General features: G+C 38.2%; 1 protein-coding gene across 2 annotated transcripts in view; it reads right to left on the bottom strand.

Annotated features, from left to right (window-relative positions):
• SLC24A4 (solute carrier family 24 member 4) overlaps nucleotides 1–22,283 on the bottom strand; it is a 101,575-nt gene that overhangs the window by 2,371 nt on the left and 76,921 nt on the right. For both annotated transcript variants that reach the window (XM_074824968.1, XM_074824969.1), the window contains exons 11-16: nucleotides 18,044–18,213; nucleotides 15,906–16,050; nucleotides 5,695–5,861; nucleotides 3,328–3,442; nucleotides 1,110–1,222; nucleotides 406–471 (exon numbers count right to left, since the gene is read on the bottom strand). In XM_074824968.1, the coding sequence (XP_074681069.1) occupies nucleotides 406–471; nucleotides 1,110–1,222; nucleotides 3,328–3,442; nucleotides 5,695–5,861; nucleotides 15,906–16,050; nucleotides 18,044–18,213 (776 nt within the window). The remainder of the gene's footprint in view (nucleotides 1–405; nucleotides 472–1,109; nucleotides 1,223–3,327; nucleotides 3,443–5,694; nucleotides 5,862–15,905; nucleotides 16,051–18,043; nucleotides 18,214–22,283) is intronic.

Genomic DNA, 22,283 nt, shown 5'->3' with positions numbered 1-22,283 from the left:
TTCATTAAGGGTTTTGGCTATGGCATTTGATTAGTCCAGGCTAGTTTTGGAAAACAGACATGGGTAAAGGGTGATGAAGCATACCTGGGTCTTGTCCCAACATAGAGACAGGCCTAGGGTATGCAGCTGGACACAGGAGCACAGAAGTATTATTAGATCTCACAATTTCAACACTGCCCCAGTGGGACCTACATGTATACAGCATCTGTTGCACCAAATGTAAGATTTCAGTCCTCATCAAGGACAATGGTAGCTCTTCAACTCATGGTATTGCTAGAAGAATGATACTTTACAAGAATCAATGCTTCAGGGATAATAAGTATTTCCATTTTGTCCTTCTATAACATGTAAATAACTAATTAAGTATTTTGCAACTGGAATACTTGAAGACACTCAAATACTTACGGTAAGTGCCACTGATCCTAGCAAAAGTGCAACTGAATAGACCAGTCCTTTGCTGTTAATCTTAACCTGTGGGAATTAGAGGAGAGACTTTCTAAATGCTCAGCATATAATAACTGTGCTTGAGAGATCAGAAAACAATTTATTGATCTATGGTCCATCTTCTGTTTTGAATAGAAACTGACTTACACATTTTAAACTATGCAAATCCATGACAGGTTTATCATAATGAAGAAAAGGAAGGCTAAGGAATCAAAACAAATTTATAAGTAATCCCACCACCATAAGAAAAATATTCAACATTTATAATGGATATTATGTTAAAAGAGTCTCAGGAGAGAGAGATACACTGTTATTCTCATCTTACAGCCAAAAATACTAAGGTACAGGAAGACAGACAGGTGTGCTTGAAGCTGTGTAGTGAGAAAATAACAGAGTCAATGAACAGATATCCATTGCACTATTCTTCTGTTATACAGTATAAGGTACTCCGGTTGACAAACTAGGAATTAATTGCAGCTTGTGGAAGAATTGCTTCCTTAACTCCCCGTTCCTTGGCAAAGAAATAACACCTTATTTAGCAACTAATAACATGCTTAGCAGGTTGTTGCTTTCTTTTAAAAATTTCATTTGCATACCTTCTTTTTAGGATATATTTTTTTTAAACAGACAAAAAGAACAAATTAAAGATTCGCAAGTATACGTACAGTGGATCCACAATCAATTGCCATGGTCTGCAAACCCCATGGAACGCCAAGGCCCACCAGAATGTCAAAGACATTGCTTCCTATTGTGTTGGATACTGCCATGTCACCAAGGCCTGCAGAGAAAAAACCCACAACTCTTGGGTAAAAACAAAGTATAGGACCATTACTCTGTGTACTAGAGGAAATGATCTGCATTGATCCAAGCCCCCTTGGGCTGCCCAGAGTATCTGAGGTAGGGAGACAATTTCCATAATCTTTGCATGACTTCTGAAAAAAGTGTGCAAAAATTGCTCACTCCAACTACACCTTCCTTGTGTCTTGGAGAGTCTTTACTGGGTGTGTCGTACCCATTCAGCATCTGAGTCCAATGCCAATTAAAAAACCAAGTCTTGTTCTAGGTAGTCTGCAGCCACAGGGAACCTGGAGATTATGTACTGTATTTAGCATGTGGACATGTGGCCTTTATCTCATGTGAATGATGAAAAGGGATCCTGAAAAGAACCCAACCAGATGGTGGTAGTCAAAGATATTAAGCACTGTGGGGCTTAATCAGCAATAATTTCACTTCAGGAACAATAAAATGCTATAGGAAAGGAAAAAACAGAGTAAATGGTTGTGAAGTCCCTAGGCATTACTCAAAATCGACTTCTAATGCTCATCACTGGCTGGCATCTCATTCTGCAACAATGTCAATGGATGTGAGGAAGGCAGAACTCTTCTCTGTGCCTGCTAATTTCCCTTAGGCACTGGCCTAACTACTGAATTACTTCCACACAGTAAATACTGGAAAGGAAGAGGAACTCTGATGTAAATGGGACATGTCCCACAAATACTTTGAGAGTACACAGAGTGGAGATAGACACTGCCACACCATAAGTACAGTGTCTTCTTGCAGGAAGCTGCCGAGAGAAAGGTTATGCTTTGGATCCATATTACGGTAGTGTCTGTCTCTACTTTTTAGATATTTGTCTGCAATCTGTCAGTAAAAATCTCTCTCAAATCCAAGTAGTGCAAAGTTCCTGTATTGTCTGAGAGGATGGGGCTGCTTATTGCCAAACTATTGCTTACCTTCACTTTCAGAGGAAACAATCCTACAGCAGTTTTGCCTAATACTAAAGAAGAACCAATCTAAAGAAGCACCCTGTCCATTTAAAAATGTAACATGTTTTCTTTCTGTTCTTGCAAAAATCTGTTCACTTTAATACTACATATGGAAAACTAATTTAGTAGGAACGTGGTTCCATAAGAATCCTGAATACTTTTTGTACTGCTTTTTTGTGAGATTTTCCTGCACACAACAAATAATACAACATGGAAAATAAAATATTTTAAATACATTTTTTTTTTCAATCAAGCAACATTCAACAGCACTACTCTTATCTCAAAGCTTTGAGTACTTGATTTATCACTTCACAACCCTTGTTGTTTGCCCAATGATATGTGCTGGAGATCTCATTATCTGGAAAAAAAAAAAGACTATAGGAATTGGAATAGTGGAAAAGAATACAATGAGGACCTTTTCTTATTCTACTGCAGTACAGGAGATCACACTGTCAGGTTTAATGTTAACAGAAAGGATGTGGCTCCCGGTATTTCTCAAGTAAGAAAGGAAATGTAAAGAACCTTAATCAAAACTTAAAACATACAGGAGAAAGCCTTTGACAATTTCAATTGGAAAGCTGGTGAGGACATAGCTGACGTTTATCTAAAACCCTTTCCAGTGTAGCTATTCATATATCCCAGTGGGAAAGAGGTCTGCATTTGGATGAGCAACAGCACTTGCCTGGAGCAACATCACTTCTGCCAGGTCCTCTTAAACCACTTCCCTGGGTTCCAAGGGTCTTCTAGAAATCAGTACAAGTTTTACATGGACAAGTGCTGGTCAGCATGTATTTTTCAATATAGTTTTTAATAGCTGATATTCCAGTTTTGTCTACTACTTTTATCTTTTTAGCCTGACTGATACATACCATGCATGGGATATCTGAGTGTTGAATGACCTTCTAGAATGCTAGGATGTGCCCAGTCCAAAATAAGCAAAAGATAACAGGACAGGGATAATTTTTTTGGTTCACAATAACTAGAAAAGTGGTTTGGCTTTTAATGAGGCCCTGAATCAGCAAAAATACAAGAAAAAAAAAAGAGTAAACTTGCATGGAGGAAGCAAATCACAGAGCATGTATGTAAGATTGCAGCTATGCTTCAGCAGACACAGTACCTTGTCTTGCTACTATTAAGCTGGCCATGCAGTCTGGGACGCTTGTTCCTGCAGCTAGGAAAGTAATGCCCATGATCACATCTGGTATCCCAAGGGTGTATCCAATCACAGTCACCTGAACAGTGAGGAAAACAGATTAACCTATCATATTTGGAAAGTCTCCTTATTCCAACACAGTTGTGGCATACTCTTAACTTTGGTTTCTGGTGTGGATCCTAACAAGATTAGACTCAGGATACTTATCCATTTCTGCAAATTAAATAATTGTGGAATAACCAGCCTAAAACCAACTCTGTGAGAAGGAAAAGTACTTTGGGTCATATTATTCAACATTTTATGAGCAAACAAAAAGCTCAATTTTGTGTACTTCTAACAGGATGTACTGACCTTTTAAGGAGGAGCACAGACATAATCCAACCTGTGGGTTGTTTTTTTTTTTATTCCTAAGGATGGCAAAGTTCTTGCTGGTTCTATTCTCAAAAGCACAGCAACAAATTTACATTGTGTTATAGGGGCAGAGATATAAATAACTTATTTTATCCCAACACATAAAGAAGGAACCAGTTTCTTGCATGACTTCTGATATAATCCCAAGGTGAGCAAATCTGGTTATACTGTCTGCTGAGAGTCCAGATGCAGCTTTAAAAGAGCTCAGGGGAAGGCCGAAGCTTGTAGCAGAGCTCTTGGAGAGGACAGGGAAGTGTATTTAGCTGGAACATCCAAAGAAGGCTGAAAAAGCGTCAAGAAAAAAGGCTGAACAGGCAGCTGAAAAGGAAATAGCCTTGTGAGAGTGAGAAGACTGAATCAGGGACAGGCAGCTGCTTCCCTGCTGAGACTGCTAAGGGTGGAAATCTTTAAGGTTCTGTGTTGTTTCTTGAAATAGTTTGCCCGTCTCCTACATGAGGAACACCGGACCCTTCACCAAAGAAAAGGCATATTTTAGGAACCTGCTCACAAACCTTATTCTAAGGGGCAAGCTGTGGCTCAGAAAAAGAAGCAGGCATGATTCTCCTGCTGCAAGTGGCAACAGGGTATTAAAGTCTGGCTGCCTCTTAAAATAAGCTGCGTTGCAGTCTTCATGAGCACATCTCTCATTTGTAAAGGGGATATCTACAAATGGAACAAAGGTACAGAGCATGGTCTTGCAAAGGACATATGGTATGAAACGAATGTGTGGCTTTGGCACCATTATGCTGGGCAGAATGAGTGGCTGGCATATGAATTTTTCCAACGCAGTCTACATTAAGAGAAAAGAGGATTATTTTACAATGCAAAACTTGTATAGAAAGTTGCAAGAAGTATATAAAATACACAATCTTCCATGAGAGGAAACATAAATATAAAGCAGTTCGCAAATGCCTGACACATTTGAGGAAGGTAGCGATGTTCTCCACCCAAAAAAGATTTTGCAGGTAAGATGCTCATGAACAAAAATTCTTCCATATGCATGACTAGAAAAGTGTGTGTATATATATATATATGTATGACTACGAGTGTATGTATGTGAGATTATATATATTCCAGTATGAAACCAGCTGAAGGTTTCTTCACTGTATTTTCCTTTAAAAGGAAAAAACAGGCACATAAATTCTTCAGCTGCACATCCTACCAGTATTCCAGTTATAGGTATATACAACTTTTGGGTTTTCCATCTTTTAGTGTAGAAAAAGTTACCTTTCCATATTTCAAATGTATGGCTAATTTTTCCATCACAGAAACTATTTGAGGAGCTTTCCTATTCATGCCTCTTCTCTGACTGAAAACGTAAACTTGAGAAACTGAAAAAGGGTAAGAAAGAAAAAATAGGAACTTATTCAAATCTTCCGGTGAGTGTGCTCCTGAACTGACAACAATTTACAGATCTACACCCGATACACTGCTTCTCACAGATCTAAGGCAAATGGAAACATACCAGCAATCATAAAACTCTTCACTAAGAAGGATTTTCTTGCATTATTCCTGTCTACTTGAGGTGTTTTGCACCACATCTGAATCTTTAAATTTTGCCATCCATCTGCCTTTTATGCATGTTTCAGTATCAGACCTTGTAAAGTTCTAAAGATGGCTCAGCTGCTGAGAGTTAAACATTTTCATTTATACTCCCTTTACTAGTAGGATGCGGATGTCCGCATTCTCTTGAAAATCATGATGGCACTTTCCTTTACTGTATTGGGCCCTATACAATAAAGGTCCAATTATTTGTGCAGAAAAGAGCAGCAGAAAGCTAAGATTATAATAATTAGAGTATGAGCTGAAGAGACTGCACTACAATTACATGTCTTTCTTTAACAAATACACAAAAGATCTATTATCTGTTTTGAGATGCACATTTCACTCAGTACGAGGAGTCTTGATACATGTACTTACCATCCACACCATGAAGTAGGAGAACAAGGCAATCCAGAGCGTGGATAAGACAAATGTCACCATAAAACACCTCTCCCACCGTGGTTTGCTGCAGTTTGGAATGGTGCAAAAGAGCACGAATATCAACGGCCATGTCAAAATCCATTTAATTTTGTTCATTTTTCCATCTGCAGGACAAAGAAATGAAAGAACAAGTTTAGCTTTCCCATCACTATCCCAGGCACAGTTACACCTCTTTGAACACAGCAGATGATCCCAGAAGGATGTTTACAACTGTGCATGTCAGCTCATTTTCCAGTGTACCTTTCATCTGTACTTGGTCTTGTCACTCTCAGCCAAGTTCTGCATGTACATCCAGAATCTTAAAGTTAAGCCTGCCAAGGTCTATGTAAATCCATGAAAGAATTACAATGATTTTAAAATATGGCTGACTTTAAAACCAAAATTAACAGTCAGGTTTGTTGCTCTTTCAAATACCTGTATTACTATTACTCCAAAATTAAAAAAAAACCAAAACCAAACAACCAAAAAACCCCATCCCCTTCACCTTTTAATAAGGAAGATGGAAATCCTTGTAGTGAAAATAATTTGTACCTTCTGTGCAGCAACAGAAAATACTTTCACAGAAAACAGAAGCAGAGATCCAACCTATGAACATGACAAACTTGTTTCACGTGCCTCACAGTGGTCACCTGGGAAGAACTTTAAAATGGTACTTAGGAGATTTAGACTTGTTAACTCTCCCCAGCTGCACATAGACCTTGAGATGGTCTCTTATCCTCTATAAAAGGAAACTGAGGATGACCTCCCTCATACAGCTCTCCAAAATCAACCAGTGAGAAATACCAGAGAACTGTCATTACTGAAGACAAGTATACACCTTCTCATTTTTTAAAAATGTAAAATATTGTAAATGTGCACAGAAATCTCAGTACATAAAAGAGGATTATTTTATAATTGGGCCATAAATAAATGGAGCACTTACATTTATATGTTTCATGAAGTATCCTGTAGGTAGGCTAATAAATTTGTTTATCAGGCTAAACCACAGTATCACAGCCAACAGCATGGTGCTTCTTGTTTGGGTTTTCTTTACATTGTTTTAGAACTATGCTAGTAAGGATTTCCATCATTAACTGATAACAATATGCATGAGATCTAAAAAAATACATTATTTTGAATAAAACAGTTGATCACATTGAATGATATTATCAGATACAGCTTCCAGTGAAGTTATTTAGCTAAGTTACAAAGGGCAAATAATAATCAGCAAAATCTTGTATCAGTTTCACCAGGAATTTTCTTTCAGCAAAGACTTGTTTAATGGGAGTTTTTGTCAGTGAATTCAATTAGATTGAAATCTGTCCTCTAGACCAATGTACACCACATGCAATGAAATTAAATATTAAACATTTAAAATTTAGTAATACTTTTGTAATTTATGAGGCTACTTACCAGTCTAATTTAAATTGGTGAGTCCAAATGCAAGTCTTTATTCATTTACTTTGGTATATATTCTAGTACTAAAATGTCTTGCTTAAGTTATGAATCAGTTCCTTAACTTGGGATTTTCTTGTGAATTCTGAGATGCCATCAACCCACCAGGAAATCTTAGACTAAGCTTGGCTCTTTATTCCCATTTAGCCTGTGGCTGTAGAACTTCTAACACATAAAACTACTGAAGTCTCCCAGGGTCAATTTTAATTCTAGAGTTTTACGTGTCTCTGCGGATCTATTACAGACTTTACAGGAAAGTCCTTTTTCCCTCTGGTTACATATACTGCTATGTAGATATTTAAACCAGTTATTTTTTATCTGTTCTGTCCAGAAAATGACACTCCTTAGATCCCATTTCACTTTAATTCTGTTAAAAAGGCTGTAAATATCCTATGGTAATTTATATCTGCCCCTGTTTAATTTGTTAGTTTGGATCATTAAAAGACTCCTGCTAGTTAATTTGTACTCTTTGTCTACCCAAGTTGCTAAGTTTGGTTCACAGTCGAACAAGTCAGCATGGCCTAGGCCAGTAATTTCCTCAGTGAGTAATTCCAAATGCAGGGTGAGTAGGTGACTGTTTGGCAGGAAAAAATTATGGATCTGATTCTGATCTGATGTGGGTGTAATCTGACTAACTTCAGTGCTGTTACACATAGGAAATTCAGTCCCATTTCTCTTTTCAATAACATGAATAAAAGAAAATTGCCTGGAGAACAAATAGAGAATAAATAGATGTGCTCAGCCTCTGCTGAGGTATATGCATCTTGTCAGTGATCCAGTCTAGTGCCCTGAATTACTTAAACAAATGCTGAACTGTGAGAATTCACAGGGCTTTACCACTGGCATTGCTATGCTTGCTCAGATCCAGGAAAACCAAAATATTAGTGGAGGAGGACTGGCCTTTCCCTTATCTTTGCTCAGTTTGAATGGATGTGCGTCAGATTAAAATTGCTGGCTCTATTAGTGGTGATGCTTTACCCACACAACGTCATGAGTCAGAACTGCTTTTTACAGCTAGATGGTTTGTGGAAGTGACATTTGCATTCATTACATGGCACCCAGGCTTGAGACTTTGGGGAACAACTGCATGTAATTCTGGGTTTTGCTGGGTTAACAGAGAAGCTGACTGGCCATCTGCAGTTAGCTTGGAATAGTTCTGAACCACCACAGTCAAAGCAGCGTACTTGACACACTTTACATTGGCTTCTCTTTTGCATCAAGGTTTGCTAGCTTTTATAAACTTTTCTATAAAGCCTAAGTGCATCTGGCCTTGGTTTTGCCTCAGGCCCTTTTCTTCAGCTCCTGCTATGCTGGGTCATGGAAATTGTGTGGTACCCAGTGCTAAAAAAGTCTCCTCTTATGCTGTAACTCGGTAGTTTTGTAAGAATTTAGTAAATAAGTTTATTGAGGTTGCTGCTAAAGTGAGACTTTATTTCCTGAGGAAGCAGATGACTTCATTCATTTCACCTGGCTTAGATGAATGCACAAACAACATACAGCTTGAAAATTTTAATTTTTTTTTAAGTTCTTTGAAAATTGCTTCTTGTGCTGCTCTGTTGTTTTGGTTTTGACCACCCACGTTAAAATAATCACTAAAATTAGTGATAAATTTGTTAAATTGGAGTATGCTTTTAGTTCATGACAAATTGTTTTATGATTGTTGCTTAGCTTCCTAGTACATCTGCAAGGAAGAAAATGATCATCCTCATCAAGGCTATTATTCAATACATAGATATTCTGCTAAAACCAACAAACAGTCCCATTACAAGACCTTAGGTCAGTTGTTTTAATAGCAGTACCAGCCACTCCTGTGAGTCCTGGGTCTGAAAACTCCTGCAGCAACCCACATAGCTGAGGAAAGTTGTATTTTGTTTGCTGCACCTCTCACAACAATAATGAAAGAATATTGCTCTATTACAGAAAGCAACACTGGTCTACATTCTGGTCACTTCACTCTACTGTAAACCAGAAAGATGAGGTTTTTTGCATGAAGTTGTTTTTCCTAATTTATACATCCATTTTCTGTTTATTCAGATATTTGGAAGCCAGGCATACCAAGTATTTCAGAGAAGTATCATTACAGAAGAGCTCTGAAAATGAAGCAGCAGACCTACAACAAAGAGCCTTTTGCTAATTTCCAATATATTTCTGGACTTGTCATCATTCCAGATGTTATGCTCACAATAATTACTTTCACATACAGATAGTGTCCTGGTGAGTGAAGTTGACTCCACACATCACAGCACTGAGAGGAAACTAATATTTCCTTAAGGCACTAAAGAAAGTGCTTTTTACAGGAAAAATACTGTCCTATTTGCAACATTCACACAGAGTTGAGAGGAGCTCAGTATGAAAGTGTGAAACTACATTTGTGTTTTCATTCAGATCAGGAGTGTACCCTTGAAGTAAATCTCAAGATTGTTCCCATTTACTGTATTTTGGTTTGCAATTTACTGTATTTTAGTTTGTAATACAGAGCAGCCTTGCATCACACCAATGAGATTCCCTTGGTATAAAGCTGAACCAGAGGCACAAACTCAAAATTGCTCCATATAATAATGGGTGTTTAGTCCATGGGACCAAGCTAGAGCCAGTCTGAAACACAACTTCCAAACATATAGTGCGGACAGCCTACGTGTCCTAATCAATAAGCTGCATAGAAAACACTTTTTTTGAGTTTAGACAGACTGGAGTCTGCAGCTACACCGTAAGGAGTCAGACCTAACTTACTGCAGTTAGTTAAATTTGATAGCTTTTCCAGTTAGTCTTCCCTTTAAAAGTGTGGCAGTCAGGCATAGACCACAACTCTACACATGAGCTACTTCAGAACATGCCTGAACCTTCATAAGGTGCATCTCCTTGCACAAAGCAATTAGTAGCTGACTGATCTAAAAAAATTATAATATCCCTGAAAACCATGAATTTTCATAACTGTATTGTTATGGATTCACACAAATCTCTAATTTAAGGTAACTTGAAAAATGGGAAATGCTTTCTCTAATTGAAGTCTATCTGTGAAATAAGAAAGGCTTCCTGGAGTTTACTACTGATTTCTATTTATCTGGATTTTTTTTGCTTTTGACAATGGTAAACTTAGAAGAAAAATAAGGCATGTCCAGGTTGGCCTAGGAAGATTATTGCTGAAGATTTTTTTGGTGCTCCACTTCAAAATTTTAAAATTCTTTTTTTTATCTTTTTAAATCTCTACCATTTTTCATTTAAAAAAACCAAAACCAAACCAACTGGCTATCCCCAATGAAAAGTGATTTTTAAATCACTTGTCCCCTTGGTCCTAATTAGGCTTTATATTTACAAAGATGTATTTACATGCACCTATCATTACCAGTATGAATTCAAATCTTGACGTCAAAACATGTAACAGTAACACACTTCCACACTGGGAGCTTTGTAATAACCCAAACAGCAAGTAAATTTCTGCTAGAAGGTGCTGCTATTTATTAGAGTTGAGACTGTCTGGAAAAATTTAATATATGTAAATTAGCCAGTCTGAAAGTCTAATTCATTTCTGAGCATATGCAGTATCCAAAACACAACAGAGGAATATAAATCTTTGTCCCAAGTATGGGATTCAACATAGAAACAACTGAAATAGATACAACAACCTAGATCCATTGTGAATTTTGCATCAGAATTATCTTCCACTGTAAAATGCCTTTGTTGCAAAATAAAAAATTTTTGAGAAAATGGTTTTCAATTTGCTGTTAGGAAAATTAACGCAGCAGCTGCCTCTTCACCTTCTTGGAAAATCCTTATTGATTTCGGCTCTGCAACTTTCCCTAGGAACTGTGGAAGCAAGATACTCTCTGTGTTACCACACCAGACAGGCTAGTACTGTGTAAAAGGGTATCCAAGAAGCCCAACCTTTGTCAGCCTTCCAAGTGGGCAGTTGACATATTAAAACATTTTTATTGCAATTTTCCTGCAACAGAGCTTTGGAAACAATTCTTTTTTTTTTTTTTTTTAATGTGGAAAATACCGAGGTTTTACTTCATCCTCATTCAAAACATACTCTTTTCCAAACTACTGACACTCTTCTCAGAAGTTCCATTTTCCAGAATACAAGTTCCAAATTCCAGACCAGGAGATCTGTCCAAAACAACTCAGATTTCTATTTTCAGCCTGTGCCTTTACCGCACTTTGCATATTTGAATTTATGTCAGTAAGTTTCTCTTAAAGACACATTTTTGGTACAGTGGGAACTGGTTTGGAAAAAAGAATTTGCTCCAGTATGCAAAAACAAGCTTTATTCTCAGAGTTACTGTACGCTTACACAGGACAATATTCAACAAAAATAAAATGTAATTGAGCAGAGGTAGTTCCCATCTCTTGTTTGACTTGGTTGGATTCTGGCATGGTTTATTTTATGTTTTAACCTTGCTGTCTACTTTATCAAATTTTTTTAGGAAGAACTAGGATTTATAGACTTCCTCAAGTCCCTCTTTGCCCATCAGAATGAAGTGATGAGTTACTAAATTAAATCCTTGCCCACTTCTCTTCCAATTTATCCTGTGTATACTCCCCTCCAAGGTAGAGCACACTCACTGCTCTTTCCAGTTTATTCTTCTACAAAAGGAGTCCAGTTCATGAGCTCCACAAGAACACTATGCAAATCAAAGTGCAGTAACATGAGGACAACAGTGAGATGTGCCTTAGAAGCACACTCGTGTTCTGAAATAAAATTCTAAGGTCGATGCGCCATTACATAGGTAGTAGCAAGAGGAAGCTCTTCCAAAAAAGCATTTCAGAATATTACAGTTAGGTCCTGCTCTGAACTACCTTCTTGGAAGAACTTTTCTCTTGCAACATCACAGAAGCTAAGGAAACTAGCTCTCTTCCTAACTCAGGCACATAAGTCATGCTTCAAACTTTGGCAAAAGCACCATAAAGCAGGCCAAAAAGAGAGTCTGATGAACAACTACAAAGAGGAATCAAAATTCACAATAAATCTTACTTACATTAGGAGCAGGAAGTCTGCTGGGTCCTCTAGTGATCAAAGTATAGAGGAGCACTGAGAGAAGACAAGGGCATTGCAGAGAAGCTAAAAGAACTCTGCATCAGTGTTCAGAGACAGAAATTTTAGAGGTTTCTATATGGAACTCTTTTCCATCTCCAGCTCAGCCTTGAGGACATACAACTCCATAGGGGACATAACAAAGAGCTACAGCATCCTGAGTGTTCAAGTGAGGTACATAGGATTTTGCTTTGTTCACTGTGTTTTCCAAAAGAAGACAACATCAAATGAAACTAGTAGGAGCGAGATTCAAAGCAATTAAAAGGAGATGGTTCTTCACACAACCATGGGATGTTGTGGGACCTAAATGTTTACAAAGATTCTATGAGAATTAGACAGATTAATGAAAAAGAAATGCATTAAGGATTTTTAAATATTTGGACATTACACCCAGTCCAGGAAGTTTCTTGAGCTAAAAATAGCTGAAGGCCAATTTATCCTGTCTTATTCTTCCCCAGGCTTCTTCATAAAGTCATCGTTGGAGACAAACATTTGGTTTGACCAAATACAAACATTTTTTATGTTTTTAGTAGATACTGTTAATTCCTTTTTGCTTCTATCCTACATGTTATCTTTGTATTTTGTATCCCTACAAAAATGGGCAGGATTGCTAATCTCCTTTATTGCCATCTCATTTTAGCTCTGGGAATTATAATTCCTATTTTAGCTAACAGCATCACAACTTATATAAAGCATGCATGGTCCAATCCTGTAAGGGAAGGAGTTCATTTCTGTGAAACCAGAAGGAGTTGAGAACACTGAGTATTTTAAAGGATCCTGTACATGTGACAGTGAATGGGATTTAAGCATCCATTAAGAGCTGCACAGAAGTGCTTTTTCGAGTCTGGGCTCTAAAAAAACTACTTGAGCTATGCAAGGGCTTTTACACATCATTTTGTTGTCAACATATGCCTGCTCAGTTTCATCCTGCTTTATTCTGATCTGTGGGGTTTTTTTAAAGTTTAAGACCTGTTTCCAAACAACTGCAGAGTAATCGAACTGTAAAGCATCAAATGAGCCTTTCTCTTGGAAGATAATTATCATGGCCTAAAGGTTAGGTCAAGAAAGAAATTACTCTTAAAAAGAATGTTCCTTTCCCCACAGAAACCAAAGGCAAAGGCTGGTTAGTATGATACCATATGTAGTTTCCATAAAAACTGTGTTGTCTCCTGTTTCAAGATGGGCCTGAACCACACCCTGGGGGCTGAATTTCTCTAGATGTCTGACATATGGGATCTAGGCTGGATGCTGTGGTTTGAGACTGTTTTCATGTAACAATTTTATTCTCTATGTGCTAAACCCCTACATTTATTGCTAAGCACTGCTGCTCATAGACGATAAAAGAGAACAATAAGCAAAACTTACAGATGGCAAATGATTGCTGAGAATCACTCAGAGATAATGTAGTGCTTTAAACTTCATTTACATTTATTTATGTTTCAGAAAAAACTTGTTCTTGCAACAGGATCTAGAATACACGATTTGAAGGAGGAAAGTCAAACCCCAAACTAGGCTGAAAAAGGTGACTACAGAACAGCAGAAAAAAGGGTTTGGGCCAATTCATAGCCACTTCCATTGCAGCTCTTAAAATACTGGAGTGAATTTTCAACTTAGCACACTGCAAGTAGTTGACTTGGAAAGTCCTATTGGAAAGTGAAAGCCTATTCTTCATAGAGGTCTTTGTAGTACTGAAAGAATACATGAACTACTGATCTTTAGAAAATGTATGTATGTGCCTTATTCCTGGCCTGAAAATATATCAAAAGAAGAACAGGAGATTCTGGGAAACTGTCTGCAAACTACTTTTTCCCTAAAGCCAGTTTTAAATGTCAGGGTTTTTTTAGGCTACCGATTGTACCACAGTACTTAAATAACAACAAAGCATGATGACGGTTCTTTACATTTTCTCCAAAGTTATTAAAGTGGTACTTCTGAAAGCAAACATAAAAAAATTCTCCATCAGAATATATGAGTTGAGCAATGAGAATACAACCAATAGATAATAATCTCCAAACAACAGGAGTAACAAAACCTGAAGATAACGATCAGAATTTTAAACAATCACTTTAGCACTTTTGCACAACTCCTTGACTTCGTGTTGAACTTTTGCTCCATGCCAGTATGAACTGTATCATCAGTGGTTCCACTTTGGCCTGTTACACCTCAATTATCTTTAAAGACTTTCTCAAAATGCAGAAAAACTGCATTTGAAAAAGGCCAACAGCATAACTAATAACTCCCTCCTTAGTTCAATGCATTTTGTCTACTGTGAATGTCACACATTTAGGAAGCTCTATTGCGAAATCTATTTTTTATTCATAAAGAAGCTGAGTCTTGAACAAATCCAAATATGGTCACCAGGTAATGTTTGACACATGTTAAGATTTCTACATTGTCCTGGAATGTAAGAAGAAATGCATGACTGCACTGCCCTAATAAAAACTTGAATCCAAAAACTTGTTAAAAACAACTCAGTTAAAAAAAAAATCTTCTTTGTCAACATGTGCATTGAATCCTGCATTTTAAAGATGGTTTAGGGAGACATTTTTGGTTTTTAGAAGGTGTTTATTACTGTTACTGTTATTATTGTTGCTGTTGTTACTATTAACAACATGTTCATGCACACAAGCATATTGCTGACTTGGGTCCACTTATTTCACCATACAACAAAAACAGGTTTTCATTATCTCATTGATTATCAGGAGCCCATCTAATGGGCCTATCTTCAGTGAATCAGTGTTTCCATTCTTCACCCTTGATGAAAGTCCGTAACTGCTGACTGCAAGAAGCTCCTGTAAGAGCACGTAGTACAGTAACATGAAAACACCCTGTTTTAACCAGTCTTCACATAGTATGGTCCGATGTATGTTCACTCACAAACATCTTTTCTAAGATGATAGCAACTGAAGCAATGAGATCTCTAAGAAATTAGAATCATATACAACATGGAAAATTCTTCCTTCCTTTTCACTGCAGGTGATATTCATTTATGCCAAGTAATATTTGTGTTCAACAGTAACTGTGTGACAGACAACTACTGACTACATGTCTGTGAGGGGTGATCTCACCTCTGCTGTCTAACCTCCAAAGCATTTGGGAGACAGTCAACCTGCAATGTGCTATGGGCACCAACCTAATAAGGTTGGTTATATATAGCCCTTCACACCAGAGTTTCCAAAAAATTTCAAAAGGTGAATATTACTACATACTGCTAGTCTAAGAATTTTAAACACTCTCAAAGATATTAAACACAGTTTCTTCCCCTAAACCTTTCTTTCTCTTCATCCAGGAAGCCTCTCCTACAGTCACTAAACCAAGTTATATATTTAGACACCTAGCTGCCTCTGGCCTAGCCATCTTCAGTGGGCCATTATTAACTATTGACTTCAAAATTACTAGCAGTGCAGTGCTCATTGGGTTGGTCTGACACTTTTTTTAATATAAACCTGCCTTACCTGTTTTCCCTTTCCCTCTGGCAAATCAGCACTTCTACCCTTATCGTTCATGATGGCTGGAAAACACTTTACTAAGATCTGCTTTTAGCCACGTAGCCTCCAGCCAGCCAAATCAATCCCCTTCCTCCTCTCCCCCCACGTATATTGTCGTTTCTTACAACCCAGTGTTTGGCATTTTAATTATCTTTTGTTTCCTTACTATAAACACTTGGAAAGTAAAGCCTTACCTGGCAATGAAAAGGGAGATAGATTGTCCTGTTCATTTTCCTCCTCTTGGTTCACCACAGGTATGTTCCCATTTTCAATATTCTCATGTCTCCCATTCTGAAGTGGTTTGCTTGAGCCATTGGCAGATTGGATTAACCGCTGACGCTGCACAGTGTCAAAGACAAAACTGCCACAGTTTGGAAAATATTGACTTTGTTAAATCTGGGTTTTTATCTCTGTCCAGCCCCAGTCATGTGAGCTATGATGTTTCTCCACAAAGCCTTCCTTCCAGTCAGCAACAAACAAATCTGTCTGTGGCCTACCTGTCTTCATCAGGCCAGTGTTGACAATCCACCTCAAAATTACTGGCAGAAGTCTTTCAAGCCATGATGGAGGAAGTGGTCATATCTGTTCTTCTGTGTCATGTTTTAATAAGCGTGGTTATTCTGAAGCACTTCTCACTCAACAGTTTCCACTCAAACCAGCAATAGCACCATAATCTAGTGGTAACACTCAAGACATTTCCGCACTATTAGAGTTTGCTTATGAATGACTCATTAACCAATATCTCTCCTACTCTGGTCCAACTCTCCTTCCTCCTTTTCATCCCCATTCCTTGAGGTACATGTAAAGGTCCTACTTAAAATTTCAAAAGCAATACTAATCCCTGTTGTACTTGTCCGATTATATACTTCCACAAAGCCCATAACTGGCCCTGCAGACATGTGTAAGGCTGCTACAGTTCCAATACATAGTACAACAATTACAGGAATGGATTTTAAACATCAGTATATATACCCAATAATACACTGCAGAATATGAGATGTAGCAGTAATTTCCTACTTTCATAAAAAAATAAATATTTTTAGTTAATTAGTTGAGATAACGCAGGGTTGATAAGTTTTCTCTCTTTCATGACAAATTGTTGCAACTTCCTAAAAATTGCTCTGAAATGCCTTGAAAAAATAAAATAACTGCACAACATGCGAAAAAATTACGAAACTAGTATTAACACTGCAATTAAAAATAGAAAAAACTCACATCTGAATACTTTGCAAAACTTTGGCAGTGAGAATACATAAGAACATAGATCCAAAATTCTTTGGTTTAGAGAATGTTTTTTTGCAGATGTTGAACTAGCAAGTATCTGTGCACATATCCATTAAGAATTTTTTTCTGATCAATGAATTGCCTTCAAAGCAGAACTTCTACAGAGTCAACTGCTGCTGTGTGCCCTATCTGCTCTTCTGCTCTTGACTGTATGCCACCAAATTGACTTGCTAATAAACATTTCACTATTTTACTGTTAAATTGTACTTTTTTTACAAATGTATTAGTGCTGCTTTCTTTTATTGGGGTATTCACAATGCTGGGTAGACACATGAACTGTGTTATGATGTTCAAAGTGGAACTTGCTAAAGCTTGCATTTCCTAAACTACTGAAATAATTTATTTGCCAGAGTAAAAACTTCTCATATTTGACATTGGAGGGAGCAAAGAATAAAAACCTGCCTTCATAGAAGCCAGGGTTGGCAGGCTGAAGATTTCACCCCAAGTACTTCCTACAAGCACAGAACAGTGTCACTTGGCCAGCCTTATCACTTCAGCTGCAGGGTATGAAACAAGTAATATATTATATGGTGGTGACAAAGTAACAGTGAACTGAAACTGTCCAGGACAAATTCCCCTTGTGAAAAGATTTTGGTTCGTTTTTATTTTGAGCTGAGGACTACACTGAAGACTAAAGAGGGCAAACATCTGATGTGATCCTGATGTGCTGCTAATATAAAAGCAGTTCTAACAGATCTTTGGTGCCCTGTCCATTATCATTTCTTAGCCTGACAACTTTTGCAGTGATCAAAACCAATTCTGCTGCAGATAAAATCCAAATGTGCACACATACACACACTGAAATGATCATCTTCAGGCAGGGAGATGAGGGAGTCCTGCCTTGATGACTGCCCTCCCATTAAGACAGGCAGCATCACCAACTGGGAATCCATCTTCAAATCTGCTGTGACATAGCTGCTAGAGAAAGACATAGTTCTAGCCCATCCCTAGCATCATGGGAGAACCTGAACTCCAGAGTCACTATGAGCATGGCTCTTTGGCAATGCCTCTGCCTCACAGTCATTTATTGTTTTCTTAATGTACCTACCTCATTAATGATGAGTCGGCTTGCCATCCGCATTCTGGTGCGTGGTCCAAATTTATTTGTAATCATAATTCGTAATCCAGCTTCAGGGAACCGGTATTTAGGGGGACTGGAGCAGATGATCTCATCCACCATCACAACACTGTTTTTGCCATACTGCTGCATCCCCTTCACTAGTGATCACAATGGACAGAGTTAGTTGCAGAACTGATCTTACCATCCTTCCCATTACCCAGAGTCATTCTTTTCAGGCTCAGGTTGGGATAATATTCATCTGAATGCTTGAATTTACGAATGACTTTCCTGTAGTAGTTCTGCAGCCTAGTTAATCTGCTCATCAGCTGTGCACTTCGTTTAGATCACATGCTGAAAAGGGATTTCACTCTGCTAAGGTAGCCACCAATCCACTCTCAGATGAGTGGGAGCAGTTCTTACCAAGCCGTTCATGCTGTAATACCAGTTTTCTTTGCTTATGTCCCACTATGGTTTTGTAAGCCTTCACTGTGGCAATGTAGACAGTGCTCCTGAAACCTCTAAAGCTATCCCATTGGATCAATGTGCTGCACATCCAGAAGTCCCTAAAGTTCTGCTCACTCCTTCTGGAAATCTTCACTTTACTCTTACAGAATATTATCAGTATCTCCAACATGGTAAGATTTGGAATGATGAAAAACAATTGTCAAGAACAAATGTATGTTATAAGTAAGCCTTTGTTAACATAAAGGAACTTGTACCAAGGTTAAGAGTTTTGTTCTACCATGTTAAGAACACAGAGAGACAAAATTATATTGGGAATCAACACAAGTACAGGCAAGGACTTTCAGAGCTCAACAACAAACCAATATTCTCACAAATGCCACAGACTACACATAGCAAGCAGAGCAAGGCTCAGCAGACAGGAGACATACCCATGTGGTGTTAGAAAGCAGGGCAGGAAATATGCATATGACTGTAATAAATATTAATTATTACATGTAATAATATCTATGGAGGGAAAAAAACCAATACAATTCTTTGCTGCTTGTTTTCTGCTTTGCTTAGCTTGGCTTCACCCTCCCACTCCCCTTTTGCATTAAATTACTTACTTTAAGAAGAGGAAGAGAATTTAGGAGGTAGAAGTGAAAGATAATTATTAGTGCATGGTTCCAGTCAGGAAGCAAAGGAAATCTAAGAAAACATTCAACTCAAACAAAGGAATTAAAATGGACTTGTTCTAAACACACAGAAATCTATATTGGGGTTTTTTTGCATTATTAGAGCACTGAAATATTTTTGTTTTTCAGGAGGAAGACTGGATCCACGCATGCATGTAAATCACATCATGCAATAAAGGCTTTGCTGTCTCGAGCATCTTCTAACATATTTGAATTTGAAGAAATAAATCTTTCCATTATCATTCAACAAGAAAAATCTAGCAAGCCTGTAAATCACCAGTAAATAGCTATATCTTTTACCCTTTAGCATTTGAGTATCTTGCTTTGTTTCACTAAAATGAGTTTTCAGTGAGTACACTGGGGTCACCTGAAGTGTCATAAAGAGACCTTTGGTTTCACAAATAAATATGCCCAACTCAAAGAATCCACTCTGTAGTCTTGTCTTACAGCTTAATATTGCTAATGGAGAATAGAACCAGTAGTAATTTTGCATTTGGTAAACATAAAGGAGCAATTATCGTCCTACTGCCCGGATATCTAAACCAAATTAACCTTGCTGAGTACTGCAGCTGATGATGCAAATAAGGAGCACATCCATTCCAATGACTCTTAAAATTAGAGTGTAGCAGCTTTTCTGCAAAGGAATATATAGCCAGCAAGCTCCCTTGGAACCAATCCTCACAGAAGAGGCTACCTAGGAACCAGTCCTCACAGAAGAGAACTCAACCACAGTAGCTTAACTTTTGCTTTAGTTAGACAAAAATAAATGTTTGACAGCAATCCTGGTAAGGTAAAAAGGCGACATATCTTTTTAATAGTCTCATCAGATTAACTGCTCTCAAGTAAGTTTCTCCAGTGAAGTCTACGAAGTGCTTCTTTATTTTACCGTGTCATGAAAAACATGGAAGCACTGCAGTTACTCTGGAACTGTTTCTTAGTGCTCTAAGGAGACAGTGACCAAACATACTCAGCTTTGATGAAATACCATGATAAAAAACCTCAGCACTGATGTAGAATACATCACTATATATACTGCAACTGTTTTGACTTATTGCAGCACATTGTTCTTATATTTTCATAACAGCTCTTCAGTCTCACTCCCTATGCCCAGAAACATACTCACCTTGGTCCCACATGGTACAAACAGGCTCCACCTAAGACTTGTAAAAGTGATTTTCACAAATGTGAGACAGAGAAAATCCTTTTTCACTTCTCCTTTGTGATATTCCTTAGAAAAATATCTTCTGAGAACAGCTTTTCCTTTTAACAAACTACCTAAACTTCCTTCTCATCACAAAGGGTCATCACCAACAACCTTGTCACAATAAACAGAAAGCTTCTCGCTGGCTTTAGTTAACTCCTGATCAGGCCCTCAGAAACCCACTTTTTTCCAAATTTCTGTTTTTAGGCAGGAATCGAACCATGCCACCTGGTGAAAATCTGGGTCGACATAATAAAAACCAAGGGCAGTGAGCCACATGTTTGTACTTTTAAAACAGAAGAATTATTCACAAAGTACAAATATTTCACCTTTACCCATGGTGTGTAGAACTTGCCCTTGAAACTGAATTTATCTTATGGTGAGAAGCTCTCCTTTTTCTCTCTGAAACGTGAGTAATGGAAGCTTTCATATTGCACCATTGGAAGCTCTTGAAAGTAATAAAACTTACAGGTGTAAAAGAGAGCTGTGCAGCATGTGAACCCCCCTTCTATCTGCACCTTGAGCAACAGACTAACCATCCTTGGTAGGAAGAAAGTTCCTCACCCAAAGCAACTATTCTTTTTTTGGGAAGTAATCAGACTTTCCTCCAGTGGAAAATGGAATTAAGGTTAGACCTACACCTTGGTGAAACCAAGGGAGGTTTTTCAGTGGATCCTGAAACTTGCTAACCACTGGCTGGAGGTAAGGCAGAGGCCAGCTCTAGTTCTCTACCTGCTACTATCTGTGCTCCTGTTTCTGCAAGCTGCTGCTGGGGAAGGTGCATCTCAGCTTGTGAAGCCAGCCAAGTGTCAACAGTGAGTCACTAATAGGTCATGGCATATTTTGACTCAACAGGAGGGAGATGCAACAGGCAGCCACGTGATGATTTTCTAGGACAGCTTCTTGACACATAAAGCACCCATCTACAAAGCAGCTAGGCTAACACTGCTATCCTCCTCTCCCACTGCTCACTCCAAACCCTCCTTAATCTCTTCTTGGTGTCCTCCCTCTTGCTAGGTAGGTTTGCCTGTGATATCTACTACACTCTCACGCTTTGAACAATGGTCCCTCCACCGCAGCAAGTATTTGTGTAATGGGTGCTGTAGAAGGCAAAGGGAATCTGACTGAAACTGCAGTCTCAGTACATCTTTGAGGGAAACTGGAGAAGAATCTGCTGTGGACAGTTGCTAGCGGAGACACCATTCTCACGAGTTCAGGTTTTTATTAGCTTTCTTGCTCCTTTTCCTAAAAGTTCTGCGTGTTCTTCAAAAGCATCAAATAGTCTTCACATTTCCTGAAAAGGAAATAGGTGGACAGGCAAGCACTCTGTGCCATCATCTCTTTACCACACAGTGCCTACAGAGGAGAACATGCGGGGAGATGCCATCAAAACCCAACAAATACCTCAGAAGTAAAAACCACTAATATCTGTTTCTTTCACCGGATCACCCTTTTCCTGTGTCCCCACTTGAATACATCAGTAACAACTGCCCTAGAAGGTATACTCTGAACCTTGTATGTACATAGCTCCCCACACAAGTGACAGACTTCACTATACCATAGTCAATACTCACAAAAATTCATTGCAAAATGAGATCAAAGTATTTCAAAGGCATCTTCGTTTAATTATGCTACAAAGTCCTATGAGAAGTAATTTTAAATCTCTATTAAACTATTGTCTAAACACCGTATCTGAGACCAGAGTATCAGTGTCATTGCATAAACCTGTAGTAAGTGACAGTACCTACCTTGAAGATATCCCAGCCTAACCACTAAAAGCAGAAAAGAGGGAAATTCTCTGAGGCTGCTCTAAATTCCCGTTTGCCGCAATTTGTTATTACATTAGGACCTTTCCAAATGCTACCTACATTGCTGCTGAGCTCAGTCT

This window comes from Strix aluco, chromosome 4 (genome assembly GCF_031877795.1).
Source record: "Strix aluco isolate bStrAlu1 chromosome 4, bStrAlu1.hap1, whole genome shotgun sequence".
NCBI lineage: Eukaryota > Metazoa > Chordata > Aves > Strigiformes > Strigidae > Strix > Strix aluco.
Note: the sequence above shows the minus strand (reverse complement) of the source record. Positions and strands in the feature narration are given on the sequence as shown.